Source organism: Molossus molossus, unplaced genomic scaffold (genome assembly GCF_014108415.1).
Source record: "Molossus molossus isolate mMolMol1 unplaced genomic scaffold, mMolMol1.p scaffold_m16_p_2, whole genome shotgun sequence".
Taxonomy (NCBI): domain Eukaryota; kingdom Metazoa; phylum Chordata; class Mammalia; order Chiroptera; family Molossidae; genus Molossus; species Molossus molossus.
This window is the reverse complement of record NW_023425355.1, coordinates 90,785,635-90,809,083: the sequence shown is the minus strand read 5'-3', so window position 1 is coordinate 90,809,083 and position 23,449 is coordinate 90,785,635. Positions and strand designations below refer to the sequence as shown.

The following is a 23,449-nucleotide window of genomic DNA, read 5'->3' as shown; positions in this document are numbered from 1 at the left end:
TGTAGTTTCTGTACCTTGAACTCTGTCATGTCAGAGATCTTGTTCCTGGTCTTATTTCTGTTCTAAAGGTTCATCAGGTTCTTTTTTTTTTCTCTGAACACGGAATCTAGATCTTCAATTTTGAAACTACATTTGTACTCTTGACTCTGGAATCCCAATTTCCTTAGTAAGTTGCTCTCTGGAATCAATCCCAGGAAAGGGGGTGTTTGCAGTGCGGAGATGAGGGTGTATAATTGGGAAGAAGTGTAGCTGGTATGACACGTCTATCTTCTCTACTGTTTTATTTATTTATTTATTTATTTATTTATTTATTTATTTATTTATTTATTTATTTATTTATTTATTTATTTTTTACTCTCACCTGAGGACATTTGCATTTATCTTCAGATAGAGCGGGAGGGAGAAAGGGAAGAGAGAGAGAAACACTGAGGGGCCGCCACCCACATGACCCCAATCCCGGGAGGGGGGGGCAAACGGCAACGGTGGCACATGCTTCCAGCGGGAACCGAACCGGGACTCTCCGGTCCGTGGGCCAACGCTCTAACCGCTGAGCCAAACCAGCAAGGGCTCTACTTTTTTTTTTTTAAATCCTCACCCAAGGATATTTTCCCAAATATCTTCAGATAGAGTAGGAGGGGTAGAGAGGGAGAGAGAGAGACTGACTACCTCTCACAGGACCCTGACCAGGGCCGGACTAACCGCAACCAAGGTACGTGCGCTTGGCGGGAATCAAAAGCCGAGACTCTTTGGTCCGCCGGCAGATGCTCCAACTGCTGAGCCAAATCTGCCGAGGATCTTCCTTACGTTGAATCTTCTCTACAGGGTGCTCTTTGTCTTGACTTGCTTCCAAGTCCTCCTCAGGACCTTTTCTGGACTCGTTGCCTAACTCTTCGATTCTAAAACCAAACCTGGATTCTAGACTGTTCAGTGCTGATTTCTAAAGCAAGCTTTTGCTTGGTAATGTAACCTGGGTAAGGTTTTTGGTTGAATGCTTTGCTGAGGATTTTCAATTGGTCTTCTGTGAATTTGGTGCGGCTTTGCCTACGATTCATTGTTTGGAGAGTTGTCTTGAGCCAGGTTGTAAGAGAGAAGTCGCAACCTTCAACCAGAAGACTGTTACATTTTAAATGTGTGACTTATATGATAAGTGCATTATATCTCCAATCTGTAAAAAAAAAAAAAAGAAAGAAAGAAAAAAAAGGCAAGGCAATGAAATTCCCAGATTCCCGCCCCGGTCTCGGCCAAGTATAAATGGTGACAGCCTCTTGTGCTGGGTATTTGCATATTATTAGTCGCGGGCTCTCCAGGTTATGGACGGTCAGGGTGAGCGTGTCCTAAGCAAGAACTTCGAGTCCTAGGCTGGCATGCACCTGAGGGACGACCAGGGAGGCCGCGCACCGGCAGCAGGTGGCCCTGGAGCGCCTTCGAACGCCCGGGCGGGGCGGGGCCGGCGCGCGCCCGAGCCAGCCGTGCGCACGCCCCCGGCCCGAGGGGGGTGTGGCGTGGGCGCGCGCGGGTCCCAGGGTTGCCCAAGGCAGCGGGTGGGGAGGAGGGGGGGTAGAGGCGCGCGCTGCGGACGCGGCCATTGTGCAAGTCGGGGGACGTTCAGTTCTTTGGGCGGGGATCCCGGCAGCTCACGGGGCCCGGGATGCGCTCTGGGTCTTCCCCTGACCCAGGAGACGAGCGGCCCCAGCCCGTGCGCCCAGCTGCCCCGCCCTCCCTGGGCGCCCCCGCCCGGCGCGTTGGTACGGTCCGTCTTTAAAAGGCCCTGGCGGCCGCGGGCCTGCCCAGTGTGTGGGCGGCGGCAGCTGCGGAGGCTGCGGCGGTCGGGCTCAGGGCATAGGGCGCAGGGCGCGGGACGCGGCGGCGGGGGCGCGCCAGCGGAGCCGGTGTGAGGCTCGGGGGCGCGTCCACGTGGCTAGCGGGCGGCCACCGGAAACCAGCGGCGGCGGAGGGGCAGGTAGGTGATCGCCATCCCCCGCCGCCCGTGTGGGGCCAGCCTGCTCGGCGGCGTGGGGTTCGGACAGTCCAAGGGTTCTGTTGGCCTTGAGGCGGTGGGGCCCTGCCTCTCCTCCTCCTCCTTGGGCGCTGGCCTGACTGGTCCTTCGTTCCCCGCGCCGGTAGGGACGGCCACTCTGAGCCCAGCCCCCCTGCCCGAAGGGGACCCTTTGTGGCCGAGGAGCGGCCTCTCCAAGTACTGCTGTGGCGCCTCCATCCACTAGGGTCCCCGTGGGTCGGCCGAGGGGGTGCCCCTGGTGGGGGCAGGGCAAGCATGGCGAACAGCACGGTGGGGGGCATTGGGAACACTGGGGGAACGGGCGCTGGAGTCATGTCTCTGCAAGGGGCTGTTCTCATCCTCAGACTCTGCTGGCTGGGCTGTAACAGAGGGGTGTGTGTGCCTGTGATGGCCCAGGCTCCCACTTACAGGTGGAAGTTGGAATGGGGGGCTTGGGATGCAAATCCTGCCTCTCCAGATCTTCCTCCCGGACCTGTTTCCTTCCCCGTTCCTAGGCTAGTATTCCTGCAGGGTATGGAGGAGGTGAGGGTGGGATGCTGCTTCTCTTTTCTTCTTTCTTCTCTGGTTGTTGCATTAGGGGTTGAGGATGTGGACCTGACAAAAGAGCCCTGGAGAGGTGATCAGTCTGAGCTGAAACTTTGCAGTTTCAAGCTGGGCCTGCTCCTTGTTCTAGCAAATACATTTTTCCTTTCTCTCTGGACCTCCTTGGTTTGGTTCACAGCACCTCCCCCCATCCCCCACCCTGAAGCTGGGTACCTGTGTCTCCCTTAGGGCTTGGGCACTGAGAGGGTAGCACTAAGCCCTGCCCTGTTGGCTGCCCCTTGGCTGCTATGATACTGCTGTGCTATCTTTGCCACCTGGGTTTGGCAGGACATCTGGGTGTGGCCTGGGGGTGAAGACCCAGCCAATCTGGGCACTGTCCTTATAGCCCCTGTCCCATTTCCCCAAAGTCTCTCTGTATTTGGGGACTATGATCCTCTTCCATAGGATTCCTTGGGCCCCCTGGCACCTCCCCTTCTCCAGCTAACCTCTGTATCTGGAGGGAAAGCTGTGCAGGACTGCCTGGGCCATCTGTTTGGCTGTGCCTGAGCAGAGCCTGACTTATGTCTATCTCAGTGGTGCCTGGCTTGGGGGGCAAGCGAGACTTGGCTTTGTGTTGCAGCCAGTAAGCCAGACAGCAGGCTCCTGGACAGCTAGCCGAGGGAGGCCCTTGGGGTGAGGAGGCAGCTGGGGCCAGGAGTGGGAATGTGGTGGTGGTGCTGTTGCTGGGTCCAGTCTCAGGCCTTGATGCCCCAGACCTCTGTCCTGGAGCTCCTGGTGGCAGTGACGCTCTGGAGTGATGTTCCCCACCCCCAGTTTGTGATTGTTTTCTCCCTGCCTTTCCCCTTCCCCCAACTTGGGCGTGGGGTGTCTCTGTGGCCTGGAGTTTGCCTACCGTAGCTCTTGTGTGTGGCTAGCCGCCCTCAGCTCTGGGATATAATGTTCAGGTCTCATTCCAGGAGGGCCTCCCACCCTGCCTTTCCCAGCATGTGGCTCTGCTGCCCCCTTGGGTGTGGCCCAATTGAGAGGCCTTCTGGCTCCTTTCCAGGGGTGGGGGGTTGGGGGTGTGGGGGATGATTGATGGCCCCCAAGCCTGCCTGCGTTCACTGCTCACTCATGCACCCTGGTGGAGGCCCCTCCTCTCCCAGCCATGGTCACCATCTGGGGCTCTGGCTCTGACGTGGTGGTGGGCGAATGAGTGACTTCCACCCACTGTGGCATGGAGCTTAGCCTGCTGGGGGTTGTGGGGCAGAAGGAGAGCTTGCAGCCTAGGCCAGGGGCCCTTACTTGGTACTCTCCATCTTTCCTCAGGCTTGTCCCGGAGTGCAGCCACCAGCCATGCCCACTGTCTGCCTCCTCCCGCTGCTCCTCCTTGCCATTGGGGGGGCCTTGGGTGGCAGCAGGCCCTTCACTGCCTTCTCAGTGACAGACACCACACTTACCCACCTGGCTGTGCACCGGGTGACTGGGGAGGTATTTGTGGGTGCAGTGAACCGAGTCTTCAAGCTGGCCCCCAACCTGACTGAGTTACGGGCCCACGTCACAGGGCCTGTTGAGGACAATGCTCGCTGCTACCCACCCCCGAGTATGCGTGTGTGCACCCACCGCCTGGCGCCTGTGGACAATGTGAACAAGCTGCTTCTCATAGACTATGCTGCCCGCCGCTTGGTGGCCTGCGGCAGCATCTGGCAAGGCATCTGCCAGTTTCTGCGCCTGGATGACCTCTTCAAGCTGGGCGAGCCCCACCACCGAAAGGAGCACTACCTGTCAGGGGCCCAGGAACCCGACTCAATGGCTGGTGTCATCGTGGAGCAGGGCCAGGGGCCCAGCAAGCTGTTTGTGGGTACCGCTGTGGATGGCAAGTCTGAGTACTTCCCCACTCTGAGCTCCCGCAAGCTCATCAGTGATGAGGACAGTGCTGACATGTTTAGTCTGGTGGGTGAGCCTGCCTGTTTATTCACACTCTTCCCCTTGCCTCTCTTACCACCCCTCTCAAGAGCCAGCACCTGTTTCCCTCCTGCCTTCACTCTGTCCTGGCTCCACCTCTGGAAGAGCCCTGGTCCTAGAGGGGGCAAGCTTCTGAAGACAGGAGAATGGGCTGAAGCACAGGATGGGGCTGCTCACCCTGCCTTCTGGTCGGGGCTCCTATAACTGTGTGGGGCAAGGAAGGTCATGAGGGAAGCCCTAGGGAGACCATGTTGTAGGGACTGAGGGGCCAGAGTTTGAGAGGTTGATGACAGACCCAGGTCTAATCCCATGCTCTTTCATTGACCTGCTCTCCAGGTGTACCAGGATGAATTTGTATCCTCACAGATCAAGATCCCCTCAGACACCCTATCCTTGTACCCTGCCTTTGACATCTATTACATCTATGGCTTTGTGAGTGCCTCCTTCGTGTACTTCCTGACACTGCAGTTGGACACCCAGCAGACGCTGCTGGACACGGCAGGCGAGAAATTCTTCACGTCCAAGATCGTGCGCATGTGTGCGGGGGACTCAGAGTTCTACTCATATGTGGAGTTTCCCATTGGCTGCTCCTGGCACGGCGTGGAGTACCGCTTGGTGCAGAGTGCCCACCTGGCCAAGCCTGGCCTACTGCTGGCCCAGGCCCTGGGTGTGCCAGCTGATGAGGACATCCTCTTCACCATCTTCTCTCAGGGCCAGAAGAACCGGGCCAGCCCACCCCGGCAGACCGTCCTCTGCCTCTTTACCCTTAGCACCATCAACACTCATATCCGGCGCCGCATCCAGTCATGCTATCGAGGGGAAGGCACACTAGCCCTGCCCTGGCTGCTAAACAAGGAGCTTCCCTGCATCAATACTGTGAGCACAGTGGGCTTTAACCCTGGAACGTCTGCTTCTTCCTCTCAGGGACCCCTGTCCTCCTTCATTCTCTCCCTGTACCTGCTGCTTCTCCTTCTCCCCTGGCCTGCCTTCTCACTGTCTCTCTTGGCAGACATTCTCTGCTTGTGGACCACCCCTCCTTTTTTCCTGCTCCTCCTCCTATCCCTAGTTTGCTGCTCTTTGCTCCATCTCATAGGTCCCTCACTGAGTTAGTGACAGTCTCCTAGCCTGTCCCATCTTGCAGGCCCAGGCCTCGCTCTCCTTTCCTGATCCTGCATCCTCTCTCTCCTACATCTCCCTCTTCCATGTCCCTCTTCCATCTCCCTCCTTGGTCCTTGATTTCCTGTGGGGTCCAGGGCAAGCAGTTGGTCTTAGCTGGTGGGGAACAAGGTCCAGATCCTGCTTCCTTCCCAAATGTGGGGTCTCATAACCTCTGTCCAGCTGTTACCCCCAAACTTTGACTCTCACATGCATTCCTCCTGCTTCACCAGCCCATGCAGATAAATGGAAACTTCTGTGGACTAGTGTTGAACCAGCCGCTGGGTGGCCTGCACGTGATCGAGGGGCTGCCCCTGCTGGCAGACAATAGTGATGGCATGGCCAGTGTGGCCGCCTACACCTACCACCAGCACTCCGTGGTCTTCATCGGCACTCGCAGTGGTAGTCTGAAGAAGGTAGGCTCTGGTCCCCTTGGTAAGTGGAGATTGGGACAGACTCAGAGATTTGGGATGAAGGGTGGGGATAAGAATGTGCAGACAAACCCTGGCCGGTTTGGATTAGCGGTTAGAGTGTCAGCCCATGGACCAAAGAGTCACGGGTTCAATTCTGGTCAAGGGCACATACCATCCCCGGCCCTGGTTGGGGTCATGCGAGAGGCAACCAATCAATAAGTTTCTCTCTCTCTCTCTCTCTCTCTCTCTCTCTCTCTCTCTCTCTTTCCCTTCCTCCTTCCCACTCTATCTGAAAATCAATGGAAAAAATATCCTTGGGTGAGGATTAAAAATAATGTGCAGACGAGACCTGTGAGACCCTAGACAGTACACAGCCCATAGGGGGAGGAGGGCTTTCCAGGCTGGGCCCCAGGAGCCTGCCCATGATCCATACTAGCACCACTGCTCGCTTCAGCCTGATTGCTGGCTTCCTGTGGCTGTGGGAACAGAGACCAGATCTATCTTGGGGCCTCCCTGCCAGGAGAGCAGGTGGCTATGGCTCAGCCATCATTGCTAGATCCTTAGTTGAATGAATGTGGACATAACTCTCTTTGCCCTCTTGTCCTCTCATGTGCAGGAGGGCCTCAGCTGCTTCTGTTCCGGGACTGGGGGTGGTGTGAAATGGGGAAATGAACCCCTGGGAGCTCTGGTGTGTTCTAAAGAGACAGGATTCAAGACAGCCTTCATGTTCTCATCCTGCTTGCCTGGCAATTGCAGAGCTATCTCTAGGGAGATGGGGTGGTGGCTAGGGGAAGGCTTGTGAAAGGAGCTGAAGAGGTCTTGGGCTGGGCCTGCTCCCTTCCTGGGCCCTTTTTGTCATTTTAACAGCTTTTCTGAGGTATAATTCCCATCCTATACACTTCCCCTGCTTAAAGCATACATTCCAGTGGTTTTAGTAAGTTTACAGAGTTGTGTAACCTTCACCACTATCTCATTCCAGGACATTTTCATCACCCTAAAAACCTCTTCCCTTTTAGATATCACTCCTCTTCCCCCATCCCCAAACATCAGTAATCTCTCTGCCTCTATTCCTGGGAGTGCTTTCTGGCTGGCTGAGTCAACCCCAAGGACTTCCAGGGGGTGGTGTTTGAGCCCTTCTTCCCCTGCCCATGGGGACCATGAAGGCAGGGGAAGGTTAAGTGATGATCCCTGCCAGGCCCTGGCTTCAGCTCAACCACAGCCTGGAAAGTCCCTGGCTCTAGAAGAGAATGCATGGGGTGCTGCTGTGGCCTCAGATGGGCTTGTCATCCCTCTTCTCTGGTCTTGTGGCTCAGGTACGAGTTGATGGTTCCCAGGATGCCCACCTATACGAGACAGTGCCTGTGGTGGATGGCAGCCCCATACTCCGAGACCTGCTCTTCAGCCCTGACCACCGGCACATCTATCTCCTGAGTGAGAAGCAGGTGGGCCCGAGGCGGGTGGTGGCGGGTGGCTGTGATAGGGCAGGGTGGGTGCTGACGAGGTTGTCCCCAGGTGAGCCAGCTCCCAGTGGAAACTTGCGAGCAGTACGTGAGCTGCACAGCCTGCTTGGGCTCCAGGGACCCGCACTGTGGTTGGTGTGTGCTGCAGCACAGGTGAGGGAAGCAGTATGGGCTTGGGTGGTGATGATGAGCTCAGTGAAGCTCTATTCCTGGGAGAAGCCACTCAGGCATGTTGGTGGTTGGGAGGGCAATGCCTGCCCTTGCCTGCATGCTCACTACTCCCAGCTGGGCCCTTGTGGCTTTCCCCTCCCTCCCCTTCCACTTTCTCCAGTTAATGAACAGAACCTCAATCCCACCTGATGTCACTTGGACCCCATGGGCCAAGGCACCGTGGGCTGGGCTGGCTGTCCCCTTTCCACCCAGGCCCTCATTGAGCCCTGGGCAGAGCCCTTCCAGGGCAGATGCGGAATGGGCTCTGGCTGACCCTACGCAGATGCTGTCGAGAAGGGGCCTGTCCAGGTGCCTCAGCCCCAAATGGCTTTGCTGAAGAGCTGAGCAAGTGTGTCCAGGTGCGGGTCCGGCCCAACAATGTGTCAGTGACATCGCCTGGGGTGCAGGTAAGTGGTGTGGTGAGTGGGGGTGGGGTGGGCCAGTGTGTGTAAGTGTTGGGGAGTGCACCCTGCTGAGTCCTCTGTCTTCCCCAGCTGACTGTGGCCATGCGCAATGTACCAGACCTCAGTGCAGGTGTGAGCTGTGCCTTTGAGGAGGTGACAGAGAACGAGGCCATCCTGCTACCCTCTGGGGAGTTGCGCTGCCCCTCGCCTTCTCTCCAGGAGCTCCAGACTCTCACCAGGGGGCACGGTCAGTGGCTGGGGCTGCTCAGGATGGGGGCATTCTCTGTCTCTGGCTGGTTCACAGTCTGTCTTGGGCTTGCTGCAGGGGCCACCCGCACTGTGCGGCTGCAGCTGCTCTCGAAGGAGACTGGTGTGAGGTTTGCTGGGACCGACTTTGTCTTTTACAACTGCAGTGTCCTCCAGTCGTGAGTACTGGCCTTCCTGACCTCTGTCCCCAAATCACTTCATTCCTTGCTGTGTTGTGCAGGCTTCAGATGGGTCCTGGCGCCTTCTTCCTTCAGTTCCCCATGTGTCCCATAGGAGGGGTGGTGAGGGGATAGGCCTGGCCTTCTCTGTTGTTTCTGAAGCCTTTCCCCCCCAGGTGCATGTCCTGCGTTGGCAGCCCTTACCCCTGTCACTGGTGTAAGTACCGCCACGTGTGTACCAGCCATCCCCACGAGTGCTCCTTCCAGGAAGGCAGGGTCCACAGCCCTGAGGTGAGGCGGGTGCCGCGCGCGTCGGGGCAGGGCTCCGTGTGGGCTGGCCTCTGGCTGTTCTGCCTTTGATTCTTGTTGGTTTCTTGGAGCCTCCTCAATGCGGGGCTGGCCCAGCTAGGCCAGATGGCAGCAGTTGGTATGTGACTGACTGGTGTTCTCCACCCCCGACCCTCCCAGGGCTGCCCTGAGATCCTGCCCAGTGGGGACCTCCTGATTCCGGTTGGTGTCATGCAGCCTCTTACCCTGCGGGCCAAGAACTTGCCACAGCCCCAGTCAGGCCAGAAGAACTACGAGTGTGTGGTTCGGGTACAGGGGCGGCAGCAGCGTGTGCCTGCCGTGCGCTTCAACAGCAGCAGTGTGCAGTGCCAGAACGCCTCGGTGAGGTCCCCTTCCCCCACTTCCCCTGAGTTGGTGCCCAGCTCAGTGGCTTGGAAGCCTCAGGTGGCTGTGGCGGCAGGGGACCATCTGAGGGGTCATGTGGTCCCTCTCCCCCAGTACTCCTATGAAGGTGATGAATATGGTGACACCGAGCTGGACTTCTCTGTGGTCTGGGATGGAGATTTCCCTATCGACAAGCCTGCCACCTTCCGAGGTGAGGGGTGAGATGGGGCTAAGGAACTTGCCTACAGGGGCAGAGTTGGCATGAGCTGGGGTCAGATCCAACAGTGGGGCCCTCTGTCAGGGCCCTTGGTGGCCCTGGCTCCCCATAGCTGCCCCCTACCACTGCCCTCTGTGTCTGCAGCTCTCCTGTATAAGTGTTGGGCACAGCGACCCAGCTGCGGCCTCTGCCTCAAGGCTGACCCCCGTTTCAACTGTGGCTGGTGTGTCTCGGAGCACAGGTGCCAGCTGCGGGCCCACTGTCCGGCCCCCAAGACCAACTGGATGCATCTGAGCCAGAAGGGCACCCGCTGTAGCCACCCTCGCATTGCCCAGGTTAGCCTCCTACACCTTCCGCACACCAGGCACTGGAGAGTCTGGGCTTATCCTTTCACCTCCTGCCCTTTTCTACAGATCCACCCACTTATGGGGCCCAAGGAGGGAGGCACCCGAGTCACCATCGTGGGTGAGAACCTGGGCCTCACCTACCGAGAGGTGGGCCTTCGAGTGGCCGGTGTGCGTTGCAATTCCATCCCTGCTGAGTACATCAGTGCTGAGAGGTGAGTGTTGCTGTCTGGGCACCTGGGCTGGTGCTCCTAGGCTGGCCCTGACCTTTTCTGACCCCTAGGATTGTGTGTGAGATGGAAGAATCACTGGTGCCCAGCCCACTACCAGGGCCTGTGGAGCTCTGCATAGGCGACTGTTCTGCTGACTTCCGCACGCAATCAGAACAGCTCTACAGCTTTGTGGTGTGTGAGCCGCCCACCCCTTCGCATGGCCACCCCTTGTGTGTGGGTGTGGCCCCACACTGGGCTGCCTTCTCCCTCCTCTCAGGGCTGTTTCTTCCACAGACCCCGACGTTCAACCGTGTGAGTCCCAGTCGGGGCCCAGCTTCTGGGGGTACAAGGCTCACCATCTCTGGAAGCTCTCTAGACGCCGGCAGCAGGGTCACAGTGATCATGAGAGATGATGAATGCCAGTTCGTGAGGTGGGTAAGGCCCTGCCAGTCTTGGGATGGGCATTTGGTAGGGGCTGCAGGGGTGGGTCTGGGCCGGTGAGGGCTCTGGGCCACCTACTCAAAGCACTCCACTTGCCAATGTAGGAGAGATGCCGAAGCAATTGTGTGTATCTCACCCGCTTCCACCCTGGGCCCCAGCCAGGCCCCCATCACCCTGGCCATTGACCGTGCTAACATCTCCAGTCCCGGAGTTCTGTACAACTACACCCAGGACCCCACTGTCACTCGCCTTGAGCCCACTTGGAGTATCATCAAGTAAGACCGTAGGGAGAGTGGATCCCCAGGCTCCTGTCCTGGGGCTTTGACTGGTAACTGGGCCCTTGCGCATCAAATTACACCTCCTCTAAACCTGAGCCTTTATTGGCAGAGGGGGCAGGGTCCACGCACTTATCCTGACCACTGAGCACCTGGCACCTGTCCATTGACCTGAGGTGTGGGAGACCCCAGGCTTCCACTGCAGCCTTGATAGCTCTTCAGGGTTGGGGTGGGGATATTGGGGGACAGAGCCTTAAGCCCCTCCCTCTTGTCCCCAGTGGAAGTACTGCCATCACTGTAAGCGGGACCCACCTGCTGACAGTCCAAGAGCCCCGGGTCCGAGCCAAGTACCGAGGGATTGAGACCACCAATGTGAGTGCCAGCTGCCCTAGCCCTGCCCCTGACCCTGTCACACATGGTCTCATATGCTGGGCTGCCCACCCTTGTCCACACAGACGTGCCACGTTATCAACGATACTGCCATGCTGTGTAAGGCCCCTGGTATCTTCCTGGGGCGGCCTCAGCCACGGGCCCAGGGCGAGCACCCTGACGAGTTTGGCTTCCTGCTGGACCATGTGCAGACAGCCCGTTCCCTCAACCGGTCCTCTTTCACCTACTACCCTGACCCCAGCTTTGAGCCGCTTGGGCCTTCTGGCGTCCTGGATGTTAAACCTGGCTCCCACGTAGTGTTAAAGGTGCTGGTGGGGTGCAGGGGCTGGGAGGGGCAAGGAGGTGGGGAGCCCTGGCTGACTGTGCCCTCTGCACACAGGGCAAAAATCTGATCCCTGCAGCAGCTGGCAGCTCCCGCCTCAACTACACTGTGCTGATTGGAGGCCAGCCGTGTGCACTCACTGTCTCAGACACGCAACTCCTGTGTGACTCACCCAGCCAGACGGGCCGGCAGCCTGTCATGGTGGGTAGGGGGTGGGAAGGCCACCAGGGGAGTATGGGGCAAGTGTGGGGGTCAGCTCACAGTAACTCTATACCCATAGGTGCTGGTGGGCGGCCTGGAGTTCTGGCTGGGCACCCTACATATCACGGCTGAGCGGGCACTGACCCTGCCAGCCATGGTGGGGCTGGCAGCAGGCGGGGGGCTCTTGCTGCTGGCCATCACCGCTGTGCTGGTTGCCTATAAGCGTAAGACTCAGGATGCAGACCGCACGCTCAAGCGACTCCAGCTCCAGATGGACAATTTAGAGTCCCGTGTGGCTCTGGAATGCAAGGAAGGTGCCTGGGGTGGGGGTGCAGTGCAGGGTGGATGGGCTGGGGTGCCTCCCTCTTCTTGCTCTGCTCATTCTTCCCTGCTCCTCCAAGCCTTTGCTGAGCTGCAGACAGACATCAACGAGCTGACGAACCATATGGACGTGGTACAGATCCCTTTCTTGGACTACCGAACCTATGCTGTGCGTGTGCTCTTCCCGGGCATCGAGGCCCACCCGGTGCTCAAGGAGCTGGATGTGAGCCCCTACCTTGCTTACCTATGCCCTGTCATCCCCAGAGACATTGCCCTACCCTCTGACACTCCCTGTCCCTAACAGACCCCCCCTAATGTCGAGAAGGCTCTGCGCCTGTTCGGGCAGCTGCTGCATAGCCGCGCATTCGTGCTCACCTTCATTCATACACTGGAGGCCCAGAGCAGCTTCTCCATGCGTGACCGTGGCACTGTGGCTTCACTCACCATGGTGGCCCTACAGAGCCGCCTCGATTATGCCACAGGGCTGCTCAAGCAACTGCTGGCAGACCTCATAGAGAAAAACCTTGAGAGCAAGAACCATCCAAAGCTGTTACTGCGCAGGTATTGTCCCAACCCTAGCTCTACCCTCTGCCAGCCTGGCCCCTGAATGGCCCCACCCCCACCAGGCCAGGGCCCCAGTAACCTTTTTGCCCTAGGACAGAGTCAGTGGCCGAGAAGATGCTTACCAACTGGTTCACATTCCTGCTGCATAAGTTTCTGAAGGTGCGCTTGGCAGGTGGGCTGCAGGGGAGGTAATGCGGGGAAGTAACTGGCTGTCAGGCAGACAGCAAGCCACGTGCCCGACTCTGGCTACAGGAATGTGCTGGAGAGCCACTTTTCCTGCTCTACTGCGCCATCAAGCAGCAGATGGAGAAGGGCCCCATCGATGCCATCACAGGCGAGGCACGCTACTCCCTGAGTGAGGATAAGCTCATTCGGCAGCAGATTGACTACAAGACGCTGGTGAATGGGGGGCCTGGTGGGCAGGGCTTTGGGTATGGGGGGAAGCTTCGCCTAGGACCCATCCTGTGGTTCTCCTTGCCCGCAGACCCTGTACTGTGTGTGCCCAGAGAGTGAGGGCAGCGCTCAGATCCCAGTGAAGGTTCTCAACTGTGATAGCATCACTCAGGCCAAAGAGAAGCTGCTGGATGCTGTGTATAAGGGCATCCCATACTCCCAGCGTCCCAAAGCTGAAGACATGGACCTAGGTGAGGCCTCCACCCTCTTCTCCTGGTCCCTACCTTGTGGCCACACTACCTTGGCTGGCACTAATGTTCCCCACCTGGACTCTGTCCTCTGAGTAGAGTGGGCCCAGGGTCTCAGGGGACACTGAGCAGGACCTCAAGGGCTGTCTGTGGCCCACAGAGTGGCGCCAGGGCCGCATGGCCCGCATCATCCTCCAGGATGAGGATGTCACCACCAAGATCGAGTGTGACTGGAAGAGGGTCAACTCGCTGGCCCACTACCAGGTGAGGGGCTGGGGGCCCACTCACCCCCAGGGCCACCTGGGAGCTGTGATCCTGCCCTGATGACACAGGAGCAGGGGCCCTGGCTCCTTTCCTCTTTGGCCCCTGTGCTCACAGGCCCTCCTCCAAAAGCCTTGGGAGCTATTCTATATGCACACTCTAGGGTCTGGACGGGTGGTGGCTTGGGCCCCTTGGTTTATCAGCTTCTTACACTGCCCCATTTCTGTCTCTGGGGTCTCCAGGTGACAGATGGTTCCTTGGTGGCACTGGTGCCCAAACAAGTGTCCGCCTACAACATGGCCAACTCCTTCACCTTCACCCGCTCCCTCAGCCGCTATGGTAGGTGTCCTCAGTGTGGTAGCCTCTGCTGACCCTATGCCCTTTGAGGCTGTAATAGCGATCATGGGGAGCCCCTGTCTGAGCAGCCAGCTTGGCTCTAGTGGCCTTCCTGGGCCTTGCCCTTAGAAGATCTTCAGTTCCTTAGAGCTTAGAAGTGGGGTGGGCCAGCAAGAATAGACAGGCCTTCATCAGCCTGCTGGGCTCCCAGGACAGAATGGGACAAGAACCCCAGTGATGGCTGGTGTGGCCCCACTGGCCTAAGGGGCAAACTGGTCCTCTTCTCCAGAGAGCTTGCTCCGCACGGCCAGCAGCCCCGATAGCCTTCGCTCTCGGGCACCCATGATCACACCCGACCAGGAGACAGGCACCAAGCTGTGGCATCTGGTGAAGAACCACGACCACTCTGACCACCGTGAGGGGGACCGTGGCAGCAAGATGGTCTCAGAGATTTACCTGACACGGCTACTGGCCACCAAGGTATAGGCCTGTCCCATGCCACCCTGGCTCAGGGGTGCTAACCCTGTAGGGAAACCTTGCTCATTGCCAGTCCTCTGTCTTCTGTCTGTCCTGCTGTGGGGATGTCCCTCACAGCCTGTTTCTTTGCTGTGCCCCCACAGGGCACACTGCAGAAGTTTGTGGATGACCTCTTTGAGACTGTGTTTAGCACTGCACACCGGGGCTCAGCCCTGCCCCTGGCTATCAAGTACATGTTTGACTTCCTGGATGAGCAGGCCGACCAGCGCCAGATCAGTGACCCTGACGTACGCCACACCTGGAAGAGCAACTGGTACTGCCTTCTGCCTGGCTGCTGCTGGCCCCTCTAGGAGTGGGTGGTCAGAAGGCACTGGTGGCTTTGTCAAGACTCAGGGACCACAGGGTCAGGGAAACTGATGGGAGCTGGAGTGGTCATCCAGGCAGGAGAGGACTAGCATCCGTGGTGCCACCAAGCAAAGAGGGCAAGGTAGCACAGTTTGGAGGTGGGCTCTGTAGGGCATTTGGCTGGTTGGTAGTGGGACCAGTACCCAGAGGTGGCCCTTAGCCCTCAGGGCATTGCCTAGGGCAGAGATGCTGGTAGCTCAGCCCAGGTGGTAGCTGTTCACTCTTTGTCTCTGGCAGAAACGTAAAGAAAAGGCTGTTAACCCTAAATGTGTCACTCTTGCTGCTCTGGGCAAGATGTGGGCTGGCCAAACAGGAACCATGGAGGGGAACGGTGATGGGAGGGTGCTTCTGGGGAGACGAGGGAGCTGCGGGTGTGTGTCCCTCCATCCAGCCTGCCCCTGCGCTTCTGGGTGAATGTGATCAAGAATCCGCAGTTTGTGTTCGACATCCACAAGAGCAGCATCACGGACGCCTGCTTATCAGTGGTGGCCCAGACCTTCATGGACTCCTGCTCCACATCTGAGCACCGCCTGGGCAAGGACTCACCCTCTAATAAGCTGCTCTATGCCAAGGACATCCCGAACTACAAGAGTTGGGTGGAGAGGTGGGCCCTACCCTGTAGTTCCATGTTGAGGGGAGGCAGAGCCAGGCAATCCAGGGGGAACTGCTATGGGCTGAGGGAGGCAGGAGCTGCCCCTCTCTGGGCTGGCTTTTCTAAGGTGGGCCAGCTACAGGAAAAAGGCCCAGAGGCTGGCCTGGCAGCCAGGGCAGGGACTTTGACTTTTGTGCCACCTGCCCATGTGACCTCAGAGTCCCAACAGGTACTACCGGGACATTGCAAAGATGGCATCCATCAGTGACCAGGACATGGACGCCTACCTGGTGGAGCAATCTCGCCTTCATGCCAGCGACTTCAGTGTCCTAAGTGCACTCAGTGAGCTCTACTTCTATGTCACCAAGTACCACCAGGAGGTGTGTGCTGCTTCTGGTGTGACAAAGCCAGGGGGCTTGGTGGGAGTTGAGGAGTGCCACAAGGAAGTGGAGGGGACAGAAGGGATAGGGAGCCCATCATTTATTTATTTATTTATGTATTTATTTTGTTCATCCTCACCTGAGGATCTTTTTCCATTAATTTTTAGGTAGAGTGGAAGGGAGAGAGGGGGAGAAAGAGAGAGAGAGAGAGAAACATCAGTGTGAGAGACACATCTATTGATTGCCTCCTGCACAACCGACTGGGGCTGGGGATCGAACCTGCAAACCAGGTACATACCCTTGACCGGGAATTGAACCCGAGACCCTTTGGTCCGTGGGCTGACGCTCTAACCACTGAGCAAACCGGCAGGGTGGGAGCCCATCTCTTAGATTGCTCATGATCACTCCCCCAAGCAGGCCCCTAGGCCAACACAGGTGACACTCACCTTGATGCTGGGATTTGAGGGACCCAGAGGAGAAGCTATTGGCTAGAATACAGAGTTCTGGTTGGGTAAAAGTTGAGAGCCAGGATCATGGGGAGGGACAGGCTGAGGGGTGTGGGGCCAGAGGTTGGCATGGACAGCCCTTTATAGGGCCTGTGGGATCTGTGACTGGAGTTGGCAGGAGGCAAGGGACATAGAGATGTGAACTTCAGGATGTATTTTTGGTTGGAGATACAAATTTGTGAGCCAGGACATGGCCCAGAAAGCTCTGAGCCTGGATGAGCTCGGCAAGAGCAGCCAAAAGTGGGTGTAGAGGGAGAGGTGGTGCAAGCACAGCCTGGGACCCTGGGACACTCCTCAGAGGTGGCAGAGAAGAAGGGGAGAAAGCAGTGAAGACAGGTAGGGGTGGCCAGTGAGGTGGGAAGAGCACCAAGTTGGTCCTGGAACATGTGTGAGGAACCCCTCCTCTCCATGGAGGAGGGTCAGGGTGGAGGGTGTGATTGGCTGTTAGGTGCTGCTGATGGTCAAGGGAGAGAGGGTTCAAGAACACTGGCTGGTTTTGGTGACAAGATCATGGAGACAAAAAAGTTTTTCGAGGAGGAGTTGGGAAGGGATGAGAAAGGGAAATTGGGTACAGCGAGTCCAGACCACTCTTGGGAGGGGCTGCATTCTGGCTGTGGAGAGGAGAAAAATCTGTAGCTGGAGGAGGATTTGGGGTTGAGAAGCTAGAAGGTGTGTTTAGAGGTCAGAGGTTGGAGCCCTTCCCATGTGCTTAGGGTCCCAGGGGAAGAGGGATGCCCTGAGGTGTGAGGGAGAGAAGAGCTCAAGATCTCAAGAGGAGGGGGCTTTGCCCAGGAGGAGCTGGCCCCTCCCTTCGAGCCCAGTTCTGGGGCCTTCCTCCCCCAGGTCCTCACTGCTCTGGACAGAGACGTCTCTTGTCGGAAGCATAAGTTGCGCCAGAAGCTGGAACAGATCATCAGCCTCATGTCCAGCAACAGCTAAGGGTGGCAGAACTGGTGAGGAGGGGGCTTCTCAGTCCTGGGCCGTCCTCCTGTCAAGAGGGGGGCAGCTCATGCCTGGGTCTCAGGGCTGAGCTGGGGGTTGGGTGGCACAGGCGAGGTCACCGGGTCAATGTGCCCCCCCCACACACCTGGGCCCCCTTCATTAGTGCCTTGCTTTGGGCCCTGCAGGTGGGGAAGGGGTGACAGGACCAGACCCCCACCCCAGCAGCAGCAATACCCCCAGCCTCCTGCCCTTGTGCCCAGGTGTTGTGACAGCCCCTGCCCTCCTTGCTATTTATACTCCCAACCGCCTATTTATTTAATTTATCTCCACCTCACCATCTCCATCTGTAAATACCCCCCGGGATGTTGCCATCCTCATTCACCTCCTTAAGTTGTCCTGACTCCCTTGTGACACTGTCAGCCTTGGCCTAGCTTCTGGCACCTCTCCCTTGCCATGGCTGGCCCCACCTGTTCCGAGAAGGAGACCTCGGCACCAGCAGCACTTGGGATGATGCACCCGAAGCTGCCCTCAGACTGTGGCTGTGCCAAGGGGTCCTCCTGCAACTGGGCCACAGCGTCCCCCCAAAAATTCTCGGGAGTTGGACTGTACATTTTCATATGGCCCTGTCTGTTCTTTCCAAGCACCTGGAGAGCTGTAACTAGACATTCCGGGGCCTGACCTGGGCCGGGGGGCTTTAGAACTCTCTTTCTCTCGGCCCTACTGCCAAACTTCCTCAGTGTTGTCTGCACTTGCCTTGGACCCCCCTCATCCTCAGCTGCCCTGTCCTGCGCCCGCCCCACGGGGCCGAGGCAGCAGTGCCTTACTCCTTTGTTTTTCTGCCTCTTCTGAGGAATCTGGCCCCATCATGTGGTCCCGGAAACCCATCTCTTTTGTTGCATGAGTTTTCCTTTGTTCATGTAATTTTTTTCCTAATTAAATGTTGGGAAAATGGAGTCATTGTGTGGCTTTTCCCTTGGGGCAGGTGGGTGGTTGGTGAACATGGGAAGCAGGTAGGGAAACTGTTGGACTCCAGATGAGCTGAATTCCCTTTATGGGAGGAAGGGTAACTCATTGCAGGGTTCCTGAGGATTTAAGGAGATCCAGGGCCGTATCCAATTCATCAGCAAGTGCTGGTGGCTCTACCTTCAAGATCAATTCAGAATCTGCTTCCTTCTTCCTACCTCTACTACCACCAGCCTGGTCCAAGGGCCTTTTTCTCTTGCTTGGATGCCCATCTATCCCCCTGTCTGCCTTGTCCACCCTCAGCCTATTCTCAATGTGGGAGGCACTGGGATCCTGTAAAGATACAAGGTGGGCCCTGGTCGGTTTGGCTCAGCGGTTAGAGTGTCGGCCTGCGGTACAGAGAGACCTGGGTTTGGTTCCCACTAAGGGCACGTACCTCTGTTGCAGTTTGTCCCCAGCCCTGGTTGGGTCGTGTGGGTGGCAACCACTCGATGTGTCCCTTTCACGTCAATGTTTCTCTCTCTCTCTCTCTCTCTCCCTCCCACTCTATCTGAACAAAATATGGAAAAATGTCCTCAGGTGAGGATTAAAAAAAAAAAAGAATAAGAAAAAAAATTTTAAATCAATAAAGAAAAAAAATTTTTTTAAGTAAATATAGGCTGGTCCCACACCCACGTGTGGTGGATAAAAATCAGGAGGACACCTTGGCTGGGAAGGTCCTCCCTGAGGACCGAGGGGGTCTCTGTCTCACACCCGATGCCCCTCTCAGGGTTCCAGTGCCAGGAAGAGAAGTCCCCATAACTTCTGGCTGGAAAAACCAGCGGGAACTGAGGCTCAGGGAGGCTAATGCGACTGGAGCCCCAGGCAGCTCCTTAAAGGGCCTGTGCACAGACTTGTCGGACTCACTTCCTCTAAGCTTGGAGGGGAGGCAGCTTGAGGGGCACCAGAGACATACAGGGAAGAACTGAGCTGTTTGGCACTGGAGCGAGGGCTGGAGAGGGGGCTTTCTCAGGGACAAATGTGCCATCAGAGGCCTTTGTTCCTTTGGTGAGCCCTGCCCTGGGGCGGCAGACAGTAGCCTCGAAAAAAATTTTTTTAAATAATAATAATAATAAAAAAAATCACCATTGTGAAATTATAGAAGCTAAGCCAATGAAAAACTAAACTGGTGACTTTTAACCTCAGGGGAATAAAGAAACCCCAAGAATTGAATAAAACCATTTGGGGAGAAAAAGGAGAGGAGCAAAGTAGACAGTGGTGTAAAAGAGTTAAATTCTTATCTATTTCTCAATAATTAAGGTCTTTAGAATGACTTCTTTAAAAAAAGCTAGAGAGCCCGGCTGGTGGATTGAGTATCGTCCCATGGACTGAGAGGTACTGGTTCGATTTCCTGTCAGGGCACATGCCGGGGTTGCGGGCTCAATCCCTGGTGGGGATCGTGCAGGAGGTAGCCGATCGATGTTGCTATCTCTCCCTTCCTCTCTCTCTCTGAAAAATCAATAAAAACATTTTAAAAAAGGGTAGAGAGAGCCCTGGCCGGTTTGGCTCAGCGGTTAGAGCATTGACCTGCGGTCTGGAGAGACCCGGGTTCAGTTCCCGCTAAGGGCATGTACCTCGGTTGCAGTTTGTCCCTGGCCCTGGTTGGGTCGTGTGGGTGGCAACCACTCGATGTTTCACATCGATGTTTCTCTCTCTCCCTCTCACTCTATCTGAACAATATATATATATATATAAAGGTAGAGAGTCCAGCCAGCGTGGCTCAGTGGTTGAGTGTCAACCCATACATGCACTAAGAGGTCACAGGTTCGAATTCCTGTCAGGAAACATGCCTGGGTTTCAGGCCTGATCCCCAGTAGGGGGCATGCAGGAGGCAGCCAATCGATGTCGATGTTTTTCATTGATGTCTCTATCCTTTCCTCTCTCTAAAATCAATAAAAACATATTTTAAAAAACCTAAAAGAGCCCTGGCCAGTTTGGCTCAGCGGTTGAGCGTCGGCCTGTGGACCAGAGAGTCCTGGGTTCGGTTCCCACTAGGGGCACGTACCACAAAAAAAAAAAAAAAAACCTAAAAGAATTCCAGAGGAAAAGAGACCCTCCCTGAAGCCACTACAGCCGCTGCATGCTGTCAGATGAGGTTCTTTATTATTATTTTTTTAATTTTTTTTTTCATCCTCACCTGAGGACATTTTTCCATTTTTTGTACAGATAGAGTGGGAGGGAGAGAGAGGAAGAGAGAGAGAAAGAGAAACATCGACGTGAAAGGGACACATCGAGTGGCTGCCTCCTGCACGACCAACCAGGGCCGGGGACAAACTGCAACCGAGGTACATGCCCTTAGCGGGAACCGAACCCGGGTCTCTCCGGACCGCAGGCCGATGCTCTAACCGCTGAGCCAAACCGGCCAGGGCCAGATGAGATTCTTCATCGTCATCAACATGACCACCATCATCCCCATTGACAGCATCTCTCTCCCTCGAGCTCACAACGGCAGAGTTCTCCAAGTTCTCCAATTGCAGACTCTATTCACATATATGGAGTAACAGGGATTGGATTTTCCCTGGCAATTCCTTGAAAGAACCCCACTTCAAACCAGACAAAATATATGAAACACAGGCTGTAAAGAAAATGGGTATCAAGCAATGAAGGACAGTGATCTCAGGGAGATGAGAAACAAGAGGACTACCCTGCATTTGCCCCGATGACTGTCTGGAAAGGGAGTTTCTTGGCAGAGGCCAATGGACACCTCGAGTTTAGGAGATGGAACTGAAATTATCAGCACCTTGGGTTTGCGGGGTAGGGGACCAGAGAGAAGAGAGTGGCAGAGGGCAAGAACCCTGTGTATCTGCAGAGGGTCCCAATGGAGTATTCTGCAGACCACCGATCAACACAAGCGTGTGAGGAAACCACTGGAGGCTGCGGGAAAAGTCACCTGAAGGGATGAAAGGTAATAATGCCGCCCTGGTTGGTTTGGTTCAGTGGTTAGAGCGTAAGCCCTCAGACCAAAGGGTCACAGGTTCGATTCTGGTCAAGGATAAGTACCTGGGTTGCTGGTTCGATCCTCAGCCCTGGTTGGGGTTGTGCGGGAGGCAACCAACTGATGTGTCTCTTTCACGTAGATGTTTCTCTGTCTCCCTCCCTCCCTTCCACTTTCTCTAAAAATCAATGGAAAAGTATCCTCGGGTGAAGATTAACAAAAAAGGGAAGGGAGGGAGGAAGGGAGGAAGAGAGGGAGGGAGGGAGGGAGGGAGGGAGGGAGGGAGGGAGGAAGGAAGGAAGGAAGGAAGGAAGGAAGGAAGGAAGGAAGGAAGGAAGGAAGGAAGGAAGGAAGGAAGGAAAGCTCTGGCCAGTTTGGCTCAGCAGTTACAGCGTCGGCCTTTGGTCCAGAGAGACCCGGGTTCAGTTCCTGCTAAGGGCACGTATCTTGGTTGCATTTTGTCCCCGGCCCTGGTTGGGTCCTGTGGGTGGCAACCACTCGATGTGTCCCTTTCACGTCGATGCTTCTCTCTCTCTCCCTCCCACTCTATCTGAACAAAATATGGAAAAATGTCCTCGGGTGAGGATAAAAAAAAAAAAAAGAGAGAGAAAGAAAGGTAATAATACCCAGGCTTCCAGCAGGACAGAGACTAGTGGCTGTCCCCACTGGCCAGAATGGTAAACCTCACAATTTGGGAAGCATTGGGCAGGGCGCCCAGAAGGGTCTTGTCTCACTACTGTGGAAAAGAAAAATGACTCCTATACTGAAAGGGCCCACACAGCAAATCTTCTCTAAAAGATCTAGCTATTTCCAAGTCACTTAACAGCATCCAGAACAAAACTAAAAAAAAAATGTCTAGGACTACAAAGATATCCAGCACCCAAGGGAAAATCATGTTTGGCATCCAACCTAAAATTACCAGGCATGCAGAGAAGCAAGAAAACACAACCCCATAACAAGAAAATAATATTAACCAGGCCCTGGCTGGGTAGCTCAGTTGGTTGGAGCATCGTCCCAATACACCAATATTTCGGGTTCACTCCCTGGTCAGGGCACATACAAGAATCAACCAATAAATGTATAAATAAAGTGGAACAACAAATCTCTCTCCTAAAAAAATTTTTACTCTAGGTCTTTTGTAGATAGACTCTATTAATTTAAGAAAGTTCCTCTTTATTCATAGTTTGCTAAGAACTTTTAAAATTGTGAATATGTTATCAAGTGCTTCTTCTGCATCTATTGAAATAATCATATAAGGCCCTGGCTGGGTGGTTCAGTTGGTTAGAGTGTTGTCCCAATATGCAAAGGTTGCCCTGGCTGGTTTGGCTCAGCGGTTAGAGCATCAGCCCGCGGACCAGAGAGTCCCGGGTTCGGTTCCTATTGGGGGCATATACCTCGGCTGCAGTTTGTTCCCGGCCCTTGTTGGGGTTGTGTGGGTGGCAACCACTCGATGTGTCTCTCTCACATAGATGTTTCTCTCTCTCTCTTCCTCCCTCTCTCCCTCTCGCTCTGTCTGAAGATAAATGCAAAAATGTCCTCGGGTGAGGATAAAAAAAAAATATGCCAAGGTTGCAGATCAATCTCTGGTCAGAGCATGTACAAGAATCAACCAACGCCCAGCCAATGTGGCTCAGTGGTTGAGCATCGACCCATGCACCAAGAGGTCTCTGGTTTGATTCCTGGTCAGGGCACATGCCCATGTTATGGGCCAAATCCTTAGTGGGGGGCATGCAGGAGGCGGCCAGTCGATATTCTCTCTCATCAATGTTTCTGTCTCTCTCTTCCTTTCCCTTCCTCTCTCTCTAAAATCAAGAAAGAAAAAAAATATATGTTAAAAAAAATCAACCAATGAATGCATACCTAAGTGAAACAACAAAGTCGATGTTTCTTTCTCTCTCTAGAAAATCAATCAATAAAAAACAAAGATATTAACCAACAAAAGGCATCCAAATTGAAAAGGAAATAGAACCGCCTTTATTCTAAGAAAACATGATCATCTTGGAGACAGTCCGATAGCATCTATAAAAAGAGCTGCTATAAAAAAAAAAGAGCTGCTATAATAAGTGAGTTTAGCAAGAGCTGCAGTATAATTACAGAGAGCTCACTCTTTACAATGAAAGGCTTAAACCAATTATCCCAGCACTTTTCTTTACTGACCTGAGTCAAGGCCAGTCAGCCCACAAAGCTCTGATTTTAGCATTTTAGGGTTGTTTGTTCTTCTCATGAAAACTAAATTAATTTTTTTTTTTTTTTTTGCCAAGGAGACCCAACAGTGACAAGGATGTGGGAAACCAGCATTCTGGTGGGAGGGGATATTTTCTGTAGTGCAATTTTGCACCATAGAATGAGCACTTTATAAAATAAACCATAAATATTTAACTCAATAAGTCTACCTCTTAGAATCTATCTTAAGAAAACAATCATTCATGTAAAGATTTATAT

General features: G+C 55.1%; 1 protein-coding gene across 1 annotated transcript; it reads left to right on the top strand.

The window, feature by feature from the left end:
- Positions 1-1,809: 1,809 nt before the first annotated feature.
- On the top strand, positions 1,810-20,978 carry PLXNA3 (plexin A3). The gene is made up of 34 exons (XM_036271270.1): positions 1,810-1,960; positions 3,869-4,492; positions 4,841-5,380; positions 5,893-6,075; positions 7,386-7,514; positions 7,585-7,685; positions 8,026-8,149; positions 8,237-8,393; positions 8,472-8,571; positions 8,748-8,862; positions 9,040-9,240; positions 9,358-9,454; positions 9,605-9,795; positions 9,874-10,019; positions 10,088-10,208; positions 10,311-10,447; positions 10,562-10,732; positions 11,011-11,104; positions 11,188-11,427; positions 11,502-11,645; positions 11,725-11,959; positions 12,047-12,189; positions 12,271-12,527; positions 12,623-12,689; positions 12,783-12,929; positions 13,015-13,174; positions 13,332-13,435; positions 13,675-13,771; positions 14,058-14,248; positions 14,389-14,558; positions 15,042-15,254; positions 15,472-15,622; positions 16,972-17,081; positions 20,512-20,978. Exons 2-33 carry the CDS (start codon positions 3,896-3,898, stop codon positions 17,065-17,067), a joined length of 5,619 nt encoding a protein of 1,872 aa, XP_036127163.1. The 5' UTR covers positions 1,810-1,960; positions 3,869-3,895; the 3' UTR covers positions 17,068-17,081; positions 20,512-20,978.
- The last annotated feature ends 2,471 nt before the right edge of the window (positions 20,979-23,449 follow it).